Source organism: Mustelus asterias, chromosome 2, assembly GCF_964213995.1.
Source record: "Mustelus asterias chromosome 2, sMusAst1.hap1.1, whole genome shotgun sequence".
Lineage (NCBI taxonomy): Eukaryota > Metazoa > Chordata > Chondrichthyes > Carcharhiniformes > Triakidae > Mustelus > Mustelus asterias.
This window is the reverse complement of record NC_135802.1, coordinates 72,645,662-72,661,122: the sequence shown is the minus strand read 5'-3', so window position 1 is coordinate 72,661,122 and position 15,461 is coordinate 72,645,662. Positions and strand designations below refer to the sequence as shown.

General features: G+C 41.7%; 1 protein-coding gene across 1 annotated transcript in view; it reads right to left on the bottom strand.

Moving 5' to 3' along the window:
- Positions 1-14,964, bottom strand: part of LOC144508802 (uncharacterized) — a 61,942-nt gene extending 46,978 nt beyond the window's left edge. The window contains exons 1-2 of the mRNA XM_078237071.1: positions 14,849-14,964; positions 10,527-10,652 (exon numbers count right to left, since the gene is read on the bottom strand). Of these exons, the coding sequence (XP_078093197.1) occupies positions 10,527-10,652; positions 14,849-14,860 (138 nt within the window). The 5' untranslated portion in view covers positions 14,861-14,964. The remainder of the gene's footprint in view (positions 1-10,526; positions 10,653-14,848) is intronic.
- Positions 14,965-15,461: the final 497 nt, after the last annotated feature.

Here is a 15,461-nt window from a genome sequence, read left to right as displayed (position 1 = left end):
TATAAATGGCTGCCAATCTGGAACCGTGAACACTAATTCTACAGAAAATGATTTAATCTCCCAGAGCCGTGGTTTCTTCATTGTTATTTCAGTTATTTACCTAAGATACATTTGTAATATGTGGGACCAGTGCTCGCACCATCAATTCTAGCCATACCGGTTTTGCATATCTGACTGAAACCAGAACAACGAGCAGTAATTATATAGCACACTGACGTTATGAGGTGCCCCACGGCATTTCACAGAAGGAATACAAGGAAAATTTGACATTGAACCATATCAGGTGATTTTAGGGCACTTGGTCAAAGAGGTTTTAGGAGTGTTTCAGGGGAAGGATGAGAGGTAGAGAGGCATACAGGTTTGGAAAGGGATTTCCAGAACTTGGGGCCAAGACGGCACCAACACCAGTGCTGGAGTAATCCAAGTGAAGGATTTTCAAGAGGCCAGAATTAGATGAGCGCAGATGCCATGGACGGTGGTTGCACTTGAGGACATTACAGAGGGGCAAGACCATGGATGGATTTGAAAACAAGGAATAAGAATTTGGTATTGCTTAAGCAGAAGGCAATGTAGACCAGCAGGCACAGGGATGATGGATTAATGGGACTTGGTGCAATTAAGGACACATTCAGCAGAGTTTAAGATGACCTCAAGTTTATAAAGGAGAAGAATATGGGTGGCCTTCCAAGAGTGCTTTGGAATCGTAGAATCTAGAAGTAGCAAAGACATGGTTTAGAGTAAGTTAAAAAGACAAAAGCCAAGTTTTCACAACTATAGGATTCAGTGAATCCCTTGGGCTTACCTTCGGGTTCCTGCCAGCTGATAGCTGGTCTGTTGAATGATTTTCCAGTACTAGTCATAGCATTTAAATTTCTTCTGCAGTGATAGGGAAAACTATTCAATACTTTCATACCTGGACAACTAGGCAGAGTGCTGAAAGGTGTCACTGACAGTGCTGTCAAGCAGCACTTACTCAGGAGTTCCTCAGGTCAATTTCCCCAACACAAGGTAAGAAGTGGGGTTGTTCGCTGATGAGTGCACAGAATTCAATACCCTTCACGAATCCTCAGATCAATCAGTCCAGCCAGGGGAAACAGCCTCTTTGCATCTACCCTATCAAGCCTTCTAAAAACATATACATTTCAATCACATCACCATTCTTTCCACTAAATGCCAGAGCACTTTGGTTCATTCCAATCATTTTTCCACAGGAGATCCCTCTCATTCAAGGATTCAATGTACTGAACCTTGATTGTAGGCCCTGGAAAGCAAGTTCGTATTTTGTTATGAAAGGAGATCAAAACCATATGCAGCATTTGAGGTTTTGTCTTACCAAAGCCCTTTTTAATTGCAGCAAAACGTCTTTGCTCTTACACTCCTACCCACTTAAAATAAAGGTGAACAACCACTTGTCTTCTCATTGCTTTCTGTAACTGAAGTAACGCTGTGTACATGGATGCTCAAACCCATCTAAATATCAGACTTTATTGATCCCCCACCTTTTAAAAAATATTTCCAGAAAGCATTGACGAGGTGTCACATCAACGGTTATTGCAGAAAATTAAAACTCATGGTGCACGAGGTAACAAATTAGCATAGAATAAAGATTGGCTGGTTGGCAGAGTTTGCATTAATGGTTATTTTTCTAATTGGCAGGATGTGACAAGTGGAGTCCCACAAGGGTCTGTGCTGAGGCATCAACTTTATACAATTTATATCAATGACACAGATGGGGGAGTGAAGGCATGATAGCTAAATTTGCAGATGATACAAAGATAAGTGGGAAAGTATGTTGTGGAGAGAACGTAAGGAGGTTACAGATGGCTATAAGTAGGTTAATAATCTGGCAGATGGAGTATAACATGGAAAAATGTGAAGTTGTTCACTTCGGCAGGAAGAATAAAAAAATGTTACTTAAACAGAACAGCTGCAGGATTCTGAGGTGCAGAGGGATTTAAATGTTCTAGTGCCTGAATCACAAAATGTTGGTATGCAGATGCAGCAAGTAACTAAGAAGGCTAATGAAATGCTATCTTTTATTATGAGAGGAATTGAACATTAAAAATAAGGATGTTACACTTCAGGTATGCAGGGCATTGGTGAGACCACACCTCCGGTATTGGCTGGAATTTTCTGAATGTTCATGCTGGCGGGATATCCCGGTCCTACAGATGGCGCATTCCCACCGTGGGTTTCCCAGCAGTAAGGGTGCATTCAACGGGAAAAATCATTGACAACGGCAGGACCAGAAGATCCCAATGGCGGGCCACCTCTGCTGCAGTAAAACAGATGGCAGGTTGTGTGGAAAATTCACCCATTATGTGCAGTTTTGGTTTCCTTATTTCATGGAGGATGTAAATGTGTTGGAGATGGTTCAGAGGAGGTTTACTGGATTGATACCTGGAATGAGCGGGTTGTCTGATGAGGAAAGGTCGGAGTTAAGAAGAGTGAGGAGTGACTTGATTGAAGTATATAAGATCCTGAATGGAGCAGGCTTGAGGGGCTGAATGACTTACCTCTGCTCCTAGTTCGTATATTTGTATCATACTTTCCTATCCTCCCTACCAAAGAGGTTAATTTCACATTTCCTGACCTTGTACTGCATCTGCCACCTTCTAGCTTGCTTATTTAATATGCCTCTGTTCCTTTGCAGCCTCTTTGTTTCCTCCTCACAGCTTAGATACCCATGTGGCTTATTATCATTAGAAAAGTTGGATTCCCTCACCTAAATTGTTAATATAGATTGGAATTTTCTGGTGTCACCAGCCAACTGTCCATTGACATCTGTGGCACTGGAAAATCCCACTGGTGGACAGGACCATTGAAACCCGTCGATAGATTTGAATTATCTTAGGCCCAAGCAGATATCCTCACGTCAAACCACTTGTTACACCCTGAATGGGTCAACCTGAAAATGACCCATTCAATCCTACTCCATTTTCTGTCAAGTAATCAGACTTCAACCCAACAAAATAATTACTCCCAATCCCACGAGCTCAAATCTCATCCAACAACCTTTTCTGTGGCATCATATCAAATGCTTCTTGAAAATTTTAGCAACTTCTGGTGTTCACACGTGCAGTCAAAAACAGAAATCAGGAAGTTACTGTCCAATATGTCCTGTCCCTCAACAAGCTGAGCTACCCTGTTGAGAGATTTGGCATTCAAACACTCAGTGCCTGGATAAGTGCAGCTCCAATAACATTCAAGAAGCTTGGCACTATCCAGGACACAGCAGCCTGCCTGATTGGCACCCCTTCCACAAACATTCACTTCCTCCACCACCAACACACAGTGGTAGCTGCATGTACCATGTACAAGATGCACCGCAGTAACTCACCAAGGCTTCTTAGGCAGTACCTTCCAAACCCATGACCACTACCATCTAGAAGGGCAAAGGCAGCAGACACATGGGAACACCACCACCTGGAAGTTCCCCTCCAAGCCACACACCATCCAGACATGTAACTGTATTGCTGTTCCTTCACTATTGCTGGGTTAAAATCCTGGAATTCCCTCCATAACAGCACTGTGAGTGTACCTACACCACATGGGCTGCAGCTCACCACCGCTTTCTCAAGGGTAATTAGGAGTGGACAATAAATGCTGGCCTAGCCAGCGATGTCCACATCCCATAGAAGATTCAAACATCTGAAAGGCAGTAAGTTGCTGTATTTAACGACTGAACTTGCCAGAAAAAGTTACGTATTGTCTATTCAAGTGAAAATTAATTTGTAACAATTTGGTAAATCAAACAAATACTCTGACACAGGAAATTTACTTTTATAAGCGTGAAGTCTCTTTCTTTCCAATTTTATTTAGTTTTGGTGATTTTTGAAAAAAATTTTTTCTTTCTGTCTCTAAATGGCAATGTGTCAGTCTTTTTATTTTGCCTTTTGTATTTTGCACTTAATTCAATGCTTTAATACACTTCCAGATTCTTCAATTTGATTGGTTGTAACCTGTCCTGTTCACACAGGTCCCAGACCTGCTTTAGAGGATGTAGTGCTAAAATGGATCTCTTATTATGCTAAGTTACTGCACAAAAGTCCACTAAAAGTCTGCGAACAGCTGTAAGTGGAATGACAGCAAAACCTGAGCTATATATGTTTACAGCAGAGATTTGGACAAAGCTTCCAACTATATCTATGCTTTGAGGGAAAGTGTTGTTTCAGAATTTCTCAGCATCTGTGTATCAGAAAGAGAAGGGTGTGAAGCTCATCCTATGTGGATTTGACAGTTTTTTCGCTATTTTCAAAAGACTGGGACAAGCTGGAGATTGAATTCTGAAAGCTGTTATTTAAGACAGGTGATGACTTAAAAGTGCTAACAACTAACTGCTCCTTTTCTATTATGAACACCTGCAATTAAAGCAGCTTGGTGTCTTTCTTGACAGGAAATAAAAAGACTGTTTATCAAGAAGGTACCTTTTTCAGTCGAAAGGCACTAAAGGACGTAGGCTTGCTTTTCCAGATGATTAAAAAATAGCAGAAAGATGTTTTAATCACAATTTTGCTCCGGATTGCTAAACTGTGCAGGTCATTGACTAGCCATTCCATCACAATGGCAAAATCTCTTTCCAATCGGCACTATTTTACAAGGGAAAATTATTTTAATACAGAAATGTGGGACCTGCATAAACAATTAATTTTTGAGCGTTTTATGAGGCAAGCTGTTTATATCAAAATTTATGGCCAGAATTTTATGGCACTCCATTAGATCCCCATCTGAGCTGAACACATGTAAAATTATGCGAGATGATGCTGGGGGTGTGTCCCAATGTTGTTGTGCATGTGTGCGATATTGAGGTTGGTGGGTGCGTGCTGGAGTTGGAGCTGCACTTGCTGACAATTAAAGGGCCATTAAACAGTCTATTGACTGAGCTTTCAGGTTGCCCAAGTAATCTTGCGCTCTGTAGATTTTCAAGGCATATTTCAATGCTGTGGTATACAAATATATTGATTCAGTGAAGGTTTTAGTTAGGATCAGTTCATAGATAAAAGCTGCAGGGTGGGATATTATGACCCCCCACCAGTGTTTCGCAGCAGTGGAGGCAGCCCGCCGCTGGCTAGCGGCAAGATCTTGTGGTCCCACTGCTGTCAATGGGTTTCCCATTGTTTGCACTCTCAACCGTGGGTTTCCATTGGCGGAACTGGAAGATCCACCTGCAATTTTAACACCAAATTAGTTTCCATATCAGTTTTTCAACTGAAGTTTATAAGTTACCAAGTCCCATTGGATCAGCATCCATGGTTAAAACACTTGGTACAGTGCCTGCTGACTCAATGAATAACGGCATAGAGATGACCAATACTTTGTGCCCACTGTTTTGTCACATTTGCAAGTTAATAATGCCTCCTTGCTTTGGACAGGTAATGATCAGCTGTTCTGTTTCACATTTGTAACAACAGATCAGCAATGTCATCTCATCAACAAGACTACTCATATTTCAAGTAAGAAGAAATGTTGTCTGACAAGTTGTGAACGAAGCAACATTCCACCAAGTGCTGCGGTATCAAATTATCTACCTGTATGTGATACAGTAAAAGAAAGCTAGCTTATACTGGTGCACCTGCCAACACATTCTAGTAATTACAAAGTCCTAAACTGCTTTTTCACCAGTGAAATTCAGATTGAGAGAGTTTTCAGTTTGCAGTAAATACATACTTAGCAAAATAACTTTGGAAGTTAGGTATTTTCAAAGGATTTAACTGACAGTGTGGTAGCTAAAATTGTCTCACTCAAAATGCATCTCTACTTTTGTACAATTTAAGAGATAATTTCAGGTTAATTTATCAATTTAAATAGGAATTATTGTGATTTAAATACACATTTGCTTCAAGCACCACCTCTTGTTATCCTGAAGTGGAAGATGGAAAGGGTAAACATAGAAACATACATAATGATGTCAGATCACATGATGAGAAGTAACAGAGTTATAAAAGGAGAAGAAACTTGAACCTTGTGGAGAGGTTGTTGTTACCCTTCCCACACCTAGTGGCGCACAAGGCAGACTTTCATCTGTTCCCATTGTGAGGTTTTTCCTTACAGGTCACTTGCCTGCTGTTAAAGGGTATCACTTGAGAATGCCACTCTGTATCAAGCATGGCTGACCAGGAGTCTCTCCTGTTCTCACCACCTGCCATTGGCATGTTAGAAGGATTTTGCAGGTTGATACTCAACCCATTTGGCCACGTTATGAACACATCTTCGTTGGCCATCAAGTTCTGGGGTGGGACCTGAGCTTCTGGCACAGAGACAGGGACACTACCCACTGCACCACATCATGTAGAGCTCTGCATGTGTAAATAAGTGCTGTAAATAAAAAGTAATGGTTTTAAGAAACTACAGACTCAAGCATCATACAATCCCTAAAGCTGGTGACGCTAAATACACAATGAAACAGAAGAAAGTAAGAGACTGAGTGAGGGATTGTTGTTTTTATCATTTCAGTCTCAGAAACATCGTGAAAGGTGGTTGTCCTGATCATGAGAGCAACTAACCATCACTAAACATATGTAGGATTTATATTTTCCAGATTTTGATCAACAGAGGTCACGGAAAGCTTGATTCTTTAGAGTTATTTTGAATTGTTTCCATAGTGAATAACAGGGAGGATCACTAAACTAAATTCAAATTACCTTAAGAATCTTGTTCTCTGCATGAGCACCACTTTTCTCACGTTTTATAAATTTAAATTACAAAAGTGGTCATGTTTGATTGTTGTGATACTGTTGGAGTATATCATTTTACTGCCCAAGAGAAAGGTGATGACATGTCCATGTACTCAGTATGCATCCCCATCAACCACATGGTCCCTGGTAGCCTGACTGATGCTTTGTAATCTTCCTTTCTTTGTAATCTTCTTTGAGGAAGAGTTAATATTTATTTTGGGGACCCTCAGCCAAGTTCTTCCCTTTACGCCTTTCCCAATACATTTCAAGTCTAGCAGAACTGTGTCTCTGTAATTCTTTTGTCTAATAGTGTAGGGGAATTTGCTCATCAGAGCTCAGTTTCGCTGGGTCAGTCATGTAATTTGCATTCCAATTGCATTCCACAGTTTACAGTCAGCTGAGCATGGGAACAGGCACCACAGAATGTCACCCTCAGAGCTTGCAATCTGGATCCCAATACATGGGGAAAAAAAAACAGCCTTGAGCAAATTCAAATGGAGAAGTCTCTGTTATCAAGCAATTTTGACATTTTGAGAACAGGGTCAAGTGCCTTCAGGATAAGCGAGCACAGAAAAGCCAAGCCAATGCTTCCATCCATTAATCCAACACTAACTTTATATACAGTGTTTGCAATTAGTTCAGGCCTAAAATCATACATGAGACAACATCAACATAGACTGTAAACCGGTCTTTCATTTTTGCTGAACGCTCATTAGAATCCATTAGCAGTGTTGGAAATGGAGACTGCAGAGGTAGTTTTAACCTCCCACCCTCTCTAGGACAGGCCAGGGCTGAAGGGGGCAGGACTAAAATAGAAAATAAAATGGAGACCTGAACCCCAACTACCTCCAACAGAGGGGCAAGTGGGGAAGTTGCTCTCAAAGGTGGTTACCGAATTTAAATAACTGCAATGCAGATTAAGTTCCTCAAATCCGGCAAATTCAGGACTAAATCATGTCTAAATTTTGGAACTTGCCAGTTTGCAGAGAAACAATCAAATGTATCCATTCAAATTCGACCACCTTAATTCAGTGATTAGGGGATGCAGGAAAACCAACTGAAAAGATTGCAAAGCACTTTAAGTTAATGGCCACGTCTCTGCTGATATTAATATACCTCTCACACACTGAATTTAATAGCTCTTACATGCCTCCCCCACTTCCCTACACATCCTGTTTAAAATGAGAAAAAATCAAACTAAAATGACATTACAAATATCCTGCAGTTGTAACTGAAAACTATTTGTTTTTTTTAATACAATATTATACAGTATAATCCCGCTGGCAGAGTTAACATTCAAGTCCAAAATAACTGCAAAGATTTGATTTGATTTATTATTGTCACATTATTGGTATACAGTGAAAAGTATTGTTTCTTGCCTGCTATACAGACAAAGCATACCATTCATAGAGTATGCAGGGGAGGAAGGAAGGGAGAGGGTGCAGAATGTTGGGGGGAATTCTCCTAAAAGAATTCGAAGTATTGAATTCGTAGGAAAACTGGAGTAATTCACACTGGTTTTTTCAGTGGGAGTTCACATTAGAATCTCCCACACTCTGTGCACTGCAGAGGCCACCAGCGTGAATATCATTAGCTTTCAGGGGGCTGAGCCTCTTCCCGCCAGGAGGCTGAAACCAGCGAGCCTCTGCGCATGCGCAATGGCCCCGAACCGTCAGCCTGCTGTTTGCTGGCCAGCCCGGGACCCCCGCAATGCTGTCCCCCAACCCTCCCACAGCCTGATCGCAGCCCCCCCACCCATTCCCGGCACCCTTCCCCGTCCCGGAGCGCCCTGATCTCCAGCGCCCCCACTCCACAGTGCAGACCCCCTGGGAGGCCGAACTCCCACCCCCCCCCCCACCAAATTGCTGGCCTCCCTCCTGCGCCCATCAATCCCCATGCAGAATGGCAGCGGGAACCCCACAGATTTCCCCTAAACCCTGCCCCACCAGGCCCTGCTCCCATAAGCCTCACCCCCGGACAGTGCAAGGTGCCCCAGGGGGGCACAGGCTGGCACTGCCAGGGTGCCCATGCCCAGGGAGCACCAGCCCCCCCCCACCGCCCAATACCTTCAGAGGGCCCGATTGCCCCCCCCCCCCCCTTCACTCCAGCGGTGTCGTCCCCATAGTTCCTCGAAAATGGGGACCTACTGTAAACTCTGCTAGAGTGGAATATTCTGACAGAGCGGGAGAGGCTAGTGGGCTCGGAGAATTCAGTCCCAGACCCAATAATTACGTTAAAACAGATTTAAATTATATTAAAATCACTTACCTGGTCTTCCTGCCGGTTTCCAGCGCAGATCTGATGGCACCAGAAATCCGGCGCTGGGAGATGCGCTCGCAGTGGGAACGCGAATCCCGCGCGTGCCCGGCCCTGAGATTCTCCCACCCTACAACACTGGAAAATTAGTGCGGCGGGTGGGAGAATTGCCCCCACAGTGTTACAGTCATAACTAGAGTGTAGAGAAAGATCAACTTAATATCAGGTAGGTCCATTTAAAAGTTTGATACAAAGAGGAGTTATATTGGACTCAAAACATTAGCTGTTTCTCTCCCCACAGATTCTGCCAGATGTGCTGAGCTTAGCAGCATTTTCTGTTTATATTTTTGCTGTACTTGGTCGAATGGGATCAAGGTTCAAGAAATGCGGGAGATGTCCAGTGCACAAAGCAATCAATACTTGGCAACTTTCCAAGCTGGGTTTGGTAAAACATGGCAACAAAATGTCTTTTCAGATAGGCAGATTTTCAGTACACTATCTGTGTTGTTAACAGTCATTTTAATTCTCTGCCTACTCTTACGTAAAACTCTCTGCCCTTGATCTCCTATACTATTCCAACAAAATTCAACAAAAGCTCCAGGGACAGCATTTCTTCATTAGTCACTTACAGCATTTCAAACTCCATCAACAATTTCAAATCATATCTTCTGCCCGCACTTTGTTTGCATGGTAGGTATTGGTGACGGTTTTGCTTTGGTTATGACACCTACTCCAAACTCTACACTTTTTTGTTTCTCTACTTCCCCCATTAGCATGCCCTTTTATCTTGCATCATCATCCCTTTTGTAATTAATCCTCAATGCCTTCCAACCCATCTTTCCTTTCCCTGACCCTGTGCCTGCTAAAAACCTGTTAAATCTCTAACTTTATCCAGTTCTGATGAAGGATCTTTAACCTTTAATGTCAATTATTTTCTCTCTCCAAGATACCGCCTGACGTGCTGAGTATTTCCACCAGTTTTTGTTTTCATTGGATTAGTTTTTATTGGATCAGCTTCTGGGAGTCCCTTTAGTTGGGCCTTCCCGTCACATATTATTAATGTGAGTCACGTGTCATTGTTGTCATTAGGTCATGGCGATGGTATGTTAATTAAATCCATCTGCTTTTTCTGCAAGTCTCACCCTGGCCAGATTTCTGCACTTTACAATTTGAAGGGACGGCAATGCCTGATTTTAATGTTTTAAACTGCATCCTACCCCATCACCTGCCAATGGTGGGGGGGGGGGGGGGGGGGGGGGGGTGAAATGAGCATTTGATTTCTTAGCTTTGTGTTTAATTGTTAGCTTTTGGTAGCTATATTTGAACTGCTTTTAATACTTTTCATTATTAGTGTCCCAAGTGTTGGATTAGTAATTTAACAGATAAGACTTAATTTTACTTGCGGTATGTGTGAGGCCCTTTAGCATGCAATGGTTTTGAAAGGATGTGTGCTACATGCAGGATTTTGTTTCTGTGTCTATGAATCAGTTGTAAATATCTCAGATCTCTGCTGTTATAAGACTCTTACATAGCCAAGCTACTGTTTTAGCACAGTGTGTGATTGCAGAAAATCGATTATAAAATGTAATACTTCACCTGGGCTCCCACCTTCAGTGCAGCATCCATCTGAGCTTTAATGATGTTGCTCTTCATCTGATCAGGAACAGCAGAGGGTGATGCAGGAGAATGTAACCCCTTCTCTAACAGCTTCTTTTCCTCAGCCTGGTGGTTGCAAACAGGTTCCATTAATTTATAAGCTAGCATTTGAATATTAGCTCACTTTATAAGCATAATCACCCTTTTCATCTTTTGTTCCATAAAGTTTTATAAATCAAATTTTTTTTAATTGTTCATGGATATTAAGTGTTCCTGGCAAAGCCAATATTTATCATCCATCCCTAATTGACATTGAGGTAGTAAAGGTGAGCCGCCTTCTTGAACCAATTCTGTCCATGTGGTGTGGGTACATCCATGGTGCTCTGGACGGAGTTCCAGAATTTTGACCCAGCAACAGTGGAGGAATGGCAACATACTCCCAAGTCAAGATGGTATGTGACTTGCCAAGGGGAACTTGCAGGAAGCGATGTTCACACATATGCATCTGATGTCCTTGTTCTTCTAGGTGCTATAGCTTGCAGATTTGGAAAGTGTTGTCAAGGGAGTCTTGGCAAGCTGCTGCACTGCATCTTGTAAATGGTACACACTGTTGCCACTACACAGGTGGTGAATGGAGTGAATGTTTCGGTGGTGGATATCATGTCAGTCAAGAGGGCAGATCTGTCCTGGGACTCCTTGAGTGCTGTTGGAGCTGCACTCATCCAGGCAAGTGCAGAGTATTCCACCACACCTCTGACTTATGTTGTGTAGATGGTGGAAAGGCAATGGGGAGTCAGGAAGCGAGTTACTTGCTGCAGAATAGCTAGCCTCTACCTCGTTCTTATATTAACAACATTTAAGTTTCCAGTTAAGCTTCAAACAATAATTCTTTTGGTTCACCTCGTTACTTTCAAATCCTAACATAACAGTGATGTGAATCCTTCAGATGCTGTACAAATAATCTGGCTTTGGTCTGATGTTGTTTGACATTTGTAATTATGAAAAAATAGATCCTGTCTTAAAATTATTCTGCATCTTCTTGCATAGTGCTCGCTGCCCTTTGGTTCGCTGCTCTCTGAACAGAGGCGGATATTTCATTTTCATCTGTATGTACTCAGCTCAAACCTCAGCCAAATTCCAGAAAAAAAAATCTTCAGCATGGAACAGAGTAACTGACAGCCAGGCATTAGTAACATACAAGCTCATAACCCCAGCCAACATCTCCTGGAACTATATCGCTGAGTTTCATTATCTATTCCCATTTTATGAACCTATTTCCAGACTACATTACATTTCAGTCATGGCTCTTCTTCTTCTGATTATCAATGAGAATTTTAATCACTAGTCAAATTCTCACAGCACCACACATGACCAAGTGCTGTCCTCGGGTCCAAACAGGGTTAGAGAGTGGGAGAACAACTGGGTCAAAGTGAAAGGAAGGAGAAGAAAGTTAGAAGTATAGACGAGTGGGTAGAAAGAATGGAGGAGAAGGCACAGGCGCTGGACGCAGGAGACAAAAGGAAAGATACAGAAAGGGAGGCCGGCTAGCTGGTTAGCAAAGATAATTTCAGTAATGGTGGGATGGGGAAAATACCTCAATGGATATTGGCAAATTACCTAAACAGTGTATATGTACCACCTCAGTGGGAAGGAACGGGTGCTACCTTAGTTACGAGGGTAGCAGAAAACATTTTTGGCAGCAATCCATAGGACCTGATATTTTCAGTGAATTTGTTCCAATGTTCAGTTTGTAGGGGGTCCCATTTCCTTTTAGTAAGGCGAGAAATGTCCAGCTATAATGGCAAGATTTCTACTATTCTGAATTTGGAACTAACTTCTCCAGGCCTGTTCCTGAGATGAGACAAATGTTGTGAAATTTAGCGAAGCTTAACATCAAAATCCTCTCTATAGCACCCTGTACAGACATGATAGGTTATTTCAGGTAAATGTGGTCACTGTTATAAAAGGGTTTATATATACTACTAAGTTGTGAGTCCCCAACAATTTTTAAATATACAATATTTGCCAATAATCTCCGACCTCATCTGCGGCTGGGATTCTCTGGTGCCGCTGCAGTGAATGGAGTTTTTGCTGAGTGCCAAATTTTCCATTCTCGCTGGCATCGGGACAGGAACGGATGAGATTGGAGAATCCCACCCATTGTACTTAACCCGTCAACATATTAGCATTTTTTGACTTGATTGTCTATATGATCTTGTCTTTTATCAGGGAAATCAATCTGGCTGTTCTGACTGAAATTGGTTGGAAGACCATTCCAGCAAGTTTTACTAACTTGGTAGGGACAATACTTTTATTTTGCAAAAGAGAGGATGCCATGCCAGAAAATAAAGAGCCCATAAAAGTTTCTGAGGAAATTAATCCTAAAACTATGTCTAATTTAATCAGAAAATTATATCAAAGTCAAATCTGCCTTTGAAGTTGAAAGCAGTTTTCTGCCAAAAGGTCACCGGATACAAGCTCCCAGTTCGGATTCCTGACACAGACTTCCCCCACCACCAGTCTCAAGAGACGGCTGCCAGTGGAGCCTGAGGAGCAAGTTAAACCCCAGTTGCCCCTATTAGGCCTGAAAACATGTCACTGCTAATCCTCTTCAAATGAATCAAGGAAATGGAAAGACAAAAATTTATTTTTACGACTAACATAGAATGAAAAACACTGACCAAACTCATAATTCATTTGTTACTTATCTTTAAAACTGTAAGGAGAAAAACTGTGATATCAAACGAAGGAGACAAGTCAGTCTGGATTGTAACTGAGTTGGGTTGACTTGGTGCTCTTTATAAATGGTGGGTGGTTCCTGATTTTGGGATTCACGACCCCATTCCCAGGCTGAGAGATTTTTGAGAGTGCCTTAGAAAAATGTGGGCTGCTTACTTCAGAAGCCCATATCCCTCACTCCTGGCCTGAGTGGCTCCACTGCAGAAATAGGTATCTCCTACTCCTCCACAGTTTTCATGGAGTTGGACCAGATGACTAACTAGCCATTCACTTCAAGGGAAAATAGGGCAATAAATGTGGACCGAGTCAGTGATAACCATATCACATGAAAGAATGAAGAAAAATAAAACACTAACTTGCAAGAAACACATCCAAGCTCATCGAGAATTCCCAAGCTTCCACTAACTTTGCCAATTATGTTCAAGTCTTGACTGTTGGTCATATATAATTACCAAGTCAAGCAGCAACGTGCGAAGGAAAGGTTTGCAGCTTTAATTGTAGAGGTGGGTGAATTTTACTTCTAGATTTTATGGGCACGTGGAAATATTTCTGGAGAATGAAAATTTAACTTTCAACAGGCAACTGATTTGTGCTGATACCAAACTGGTAAAGAGGTTGGTCACTGTGAAGGAGATAATGGGTGGGATTTTACAGCCTCGCTCGTCCCGAAACCATAAAATCCTGCCCAAGGTCAACGGACCTTTCCACGTCCTGCCTCTTGTTCGCTCCAATTCATGTGGTGGGCGGGTGGTAAAATTCCAGTCAATGAAACAGCTTCATAAACCTCATGCAGGCCATATTGCATGGTGATAGGGACACTGCTCTTGTTACGCTATGATTTTTTTTCACAAATTCCAACAAAGGAGTCAATGCTTGCTGTTTTTTTTGGTATGTATTTTCACCTAGGATAAATCTTGGTGAGATTATTAACAGCTCCCATTAAGCAAAACTGACAAATGGCTCTGCGTCTCCATATTCGCCTTTCTTTCCATGAAGGTGCCATGCCCGAATGATGTCCTGCTCCTGGTTAAGTCAAAACTTACTCCATTTCATCAACAACAGTGAAGCCACTATGTTAAACGTCCACCAGATGCCTCACACACTAATTCCATCTTCTTCTGTGGTTGCTGGCAATCTTTAGATCTTTTCTATCTTTGTTTACTCTATGTAAATGTTACAAGCTTACATTTACCTACATTAATATCAATTTGTTATTTCTCAGTCCATCAACTTAATCTATTGAGGTTGCTTTAAATGTTATTAATCTCCAATGGTTTTCATCTCAAAATCTACAATGAGGCACAATTTGTTCAGAAATGTAATGATCTTCTGAAAATTTAGACTTGAGTTTAATTTCTGTTGTGCATGAATCATGACTAATGACAATATAAAGACTAAATCAATCATTATGCATCCCTATCCCCAAGTGGGGGAGGAAGCTTATGAATAAACAGCTCAAGTTGATCGATTGAGGTATGGTAATACTATACTGCCTACAGGGAAACAAATGATTAAGAAGAAATAATATATACAGTCAAAAAGAAATCAATAAAAGTTGCTGAAGTTACAATGTAATAAATTACCTTGTTATTCATGTTGATATGTAATGAAGGCCATTGCCCAGTCACCTTACTGTTTTCAACTTCCAACTGCTTGAAACATATGCCAACCTCCTCATAGTGTGGAAGAACAGCTGAGCTCAATTCTAAAAATAAAAATAAATAAATCAAATACAAAATGACAGCATACTATATATACTAGGCAAGCTTTGCAAATATCACGGGAATAATAAAAAAAAGTCTGACATCAGTTAATAAAGCTGACTCTGAAGAAAACCTGAATAAGGGAAAAGAGCTTTAGGAACTGTGACTACTTTTCAAAAAGAAAGAAATTCTAGAGATTAATTTTGATGAAACACGAGGAGGATGCAGTCATACCAGCTTATCACACTGGTCGATCAGCGCAGCAAGCCAGTAAGATTGCAAGCGGGGCGAAAAACCGGGTTCATGTCTGGTTTCTCACCTCTCGCAATGTTTATCGGCCCTGTTAAGCCAGCGTAATCAGCCTCGCACCCAGGAAGGGCGTGAGGCTGATTTAAATATTATTAGTGAGCCTGAGATGTAATCATCCCGGCTCACTTGACTTTATAGCCTCGCTGGCGAGGATCCTCACCCTCACCAACGAAGATTACATATA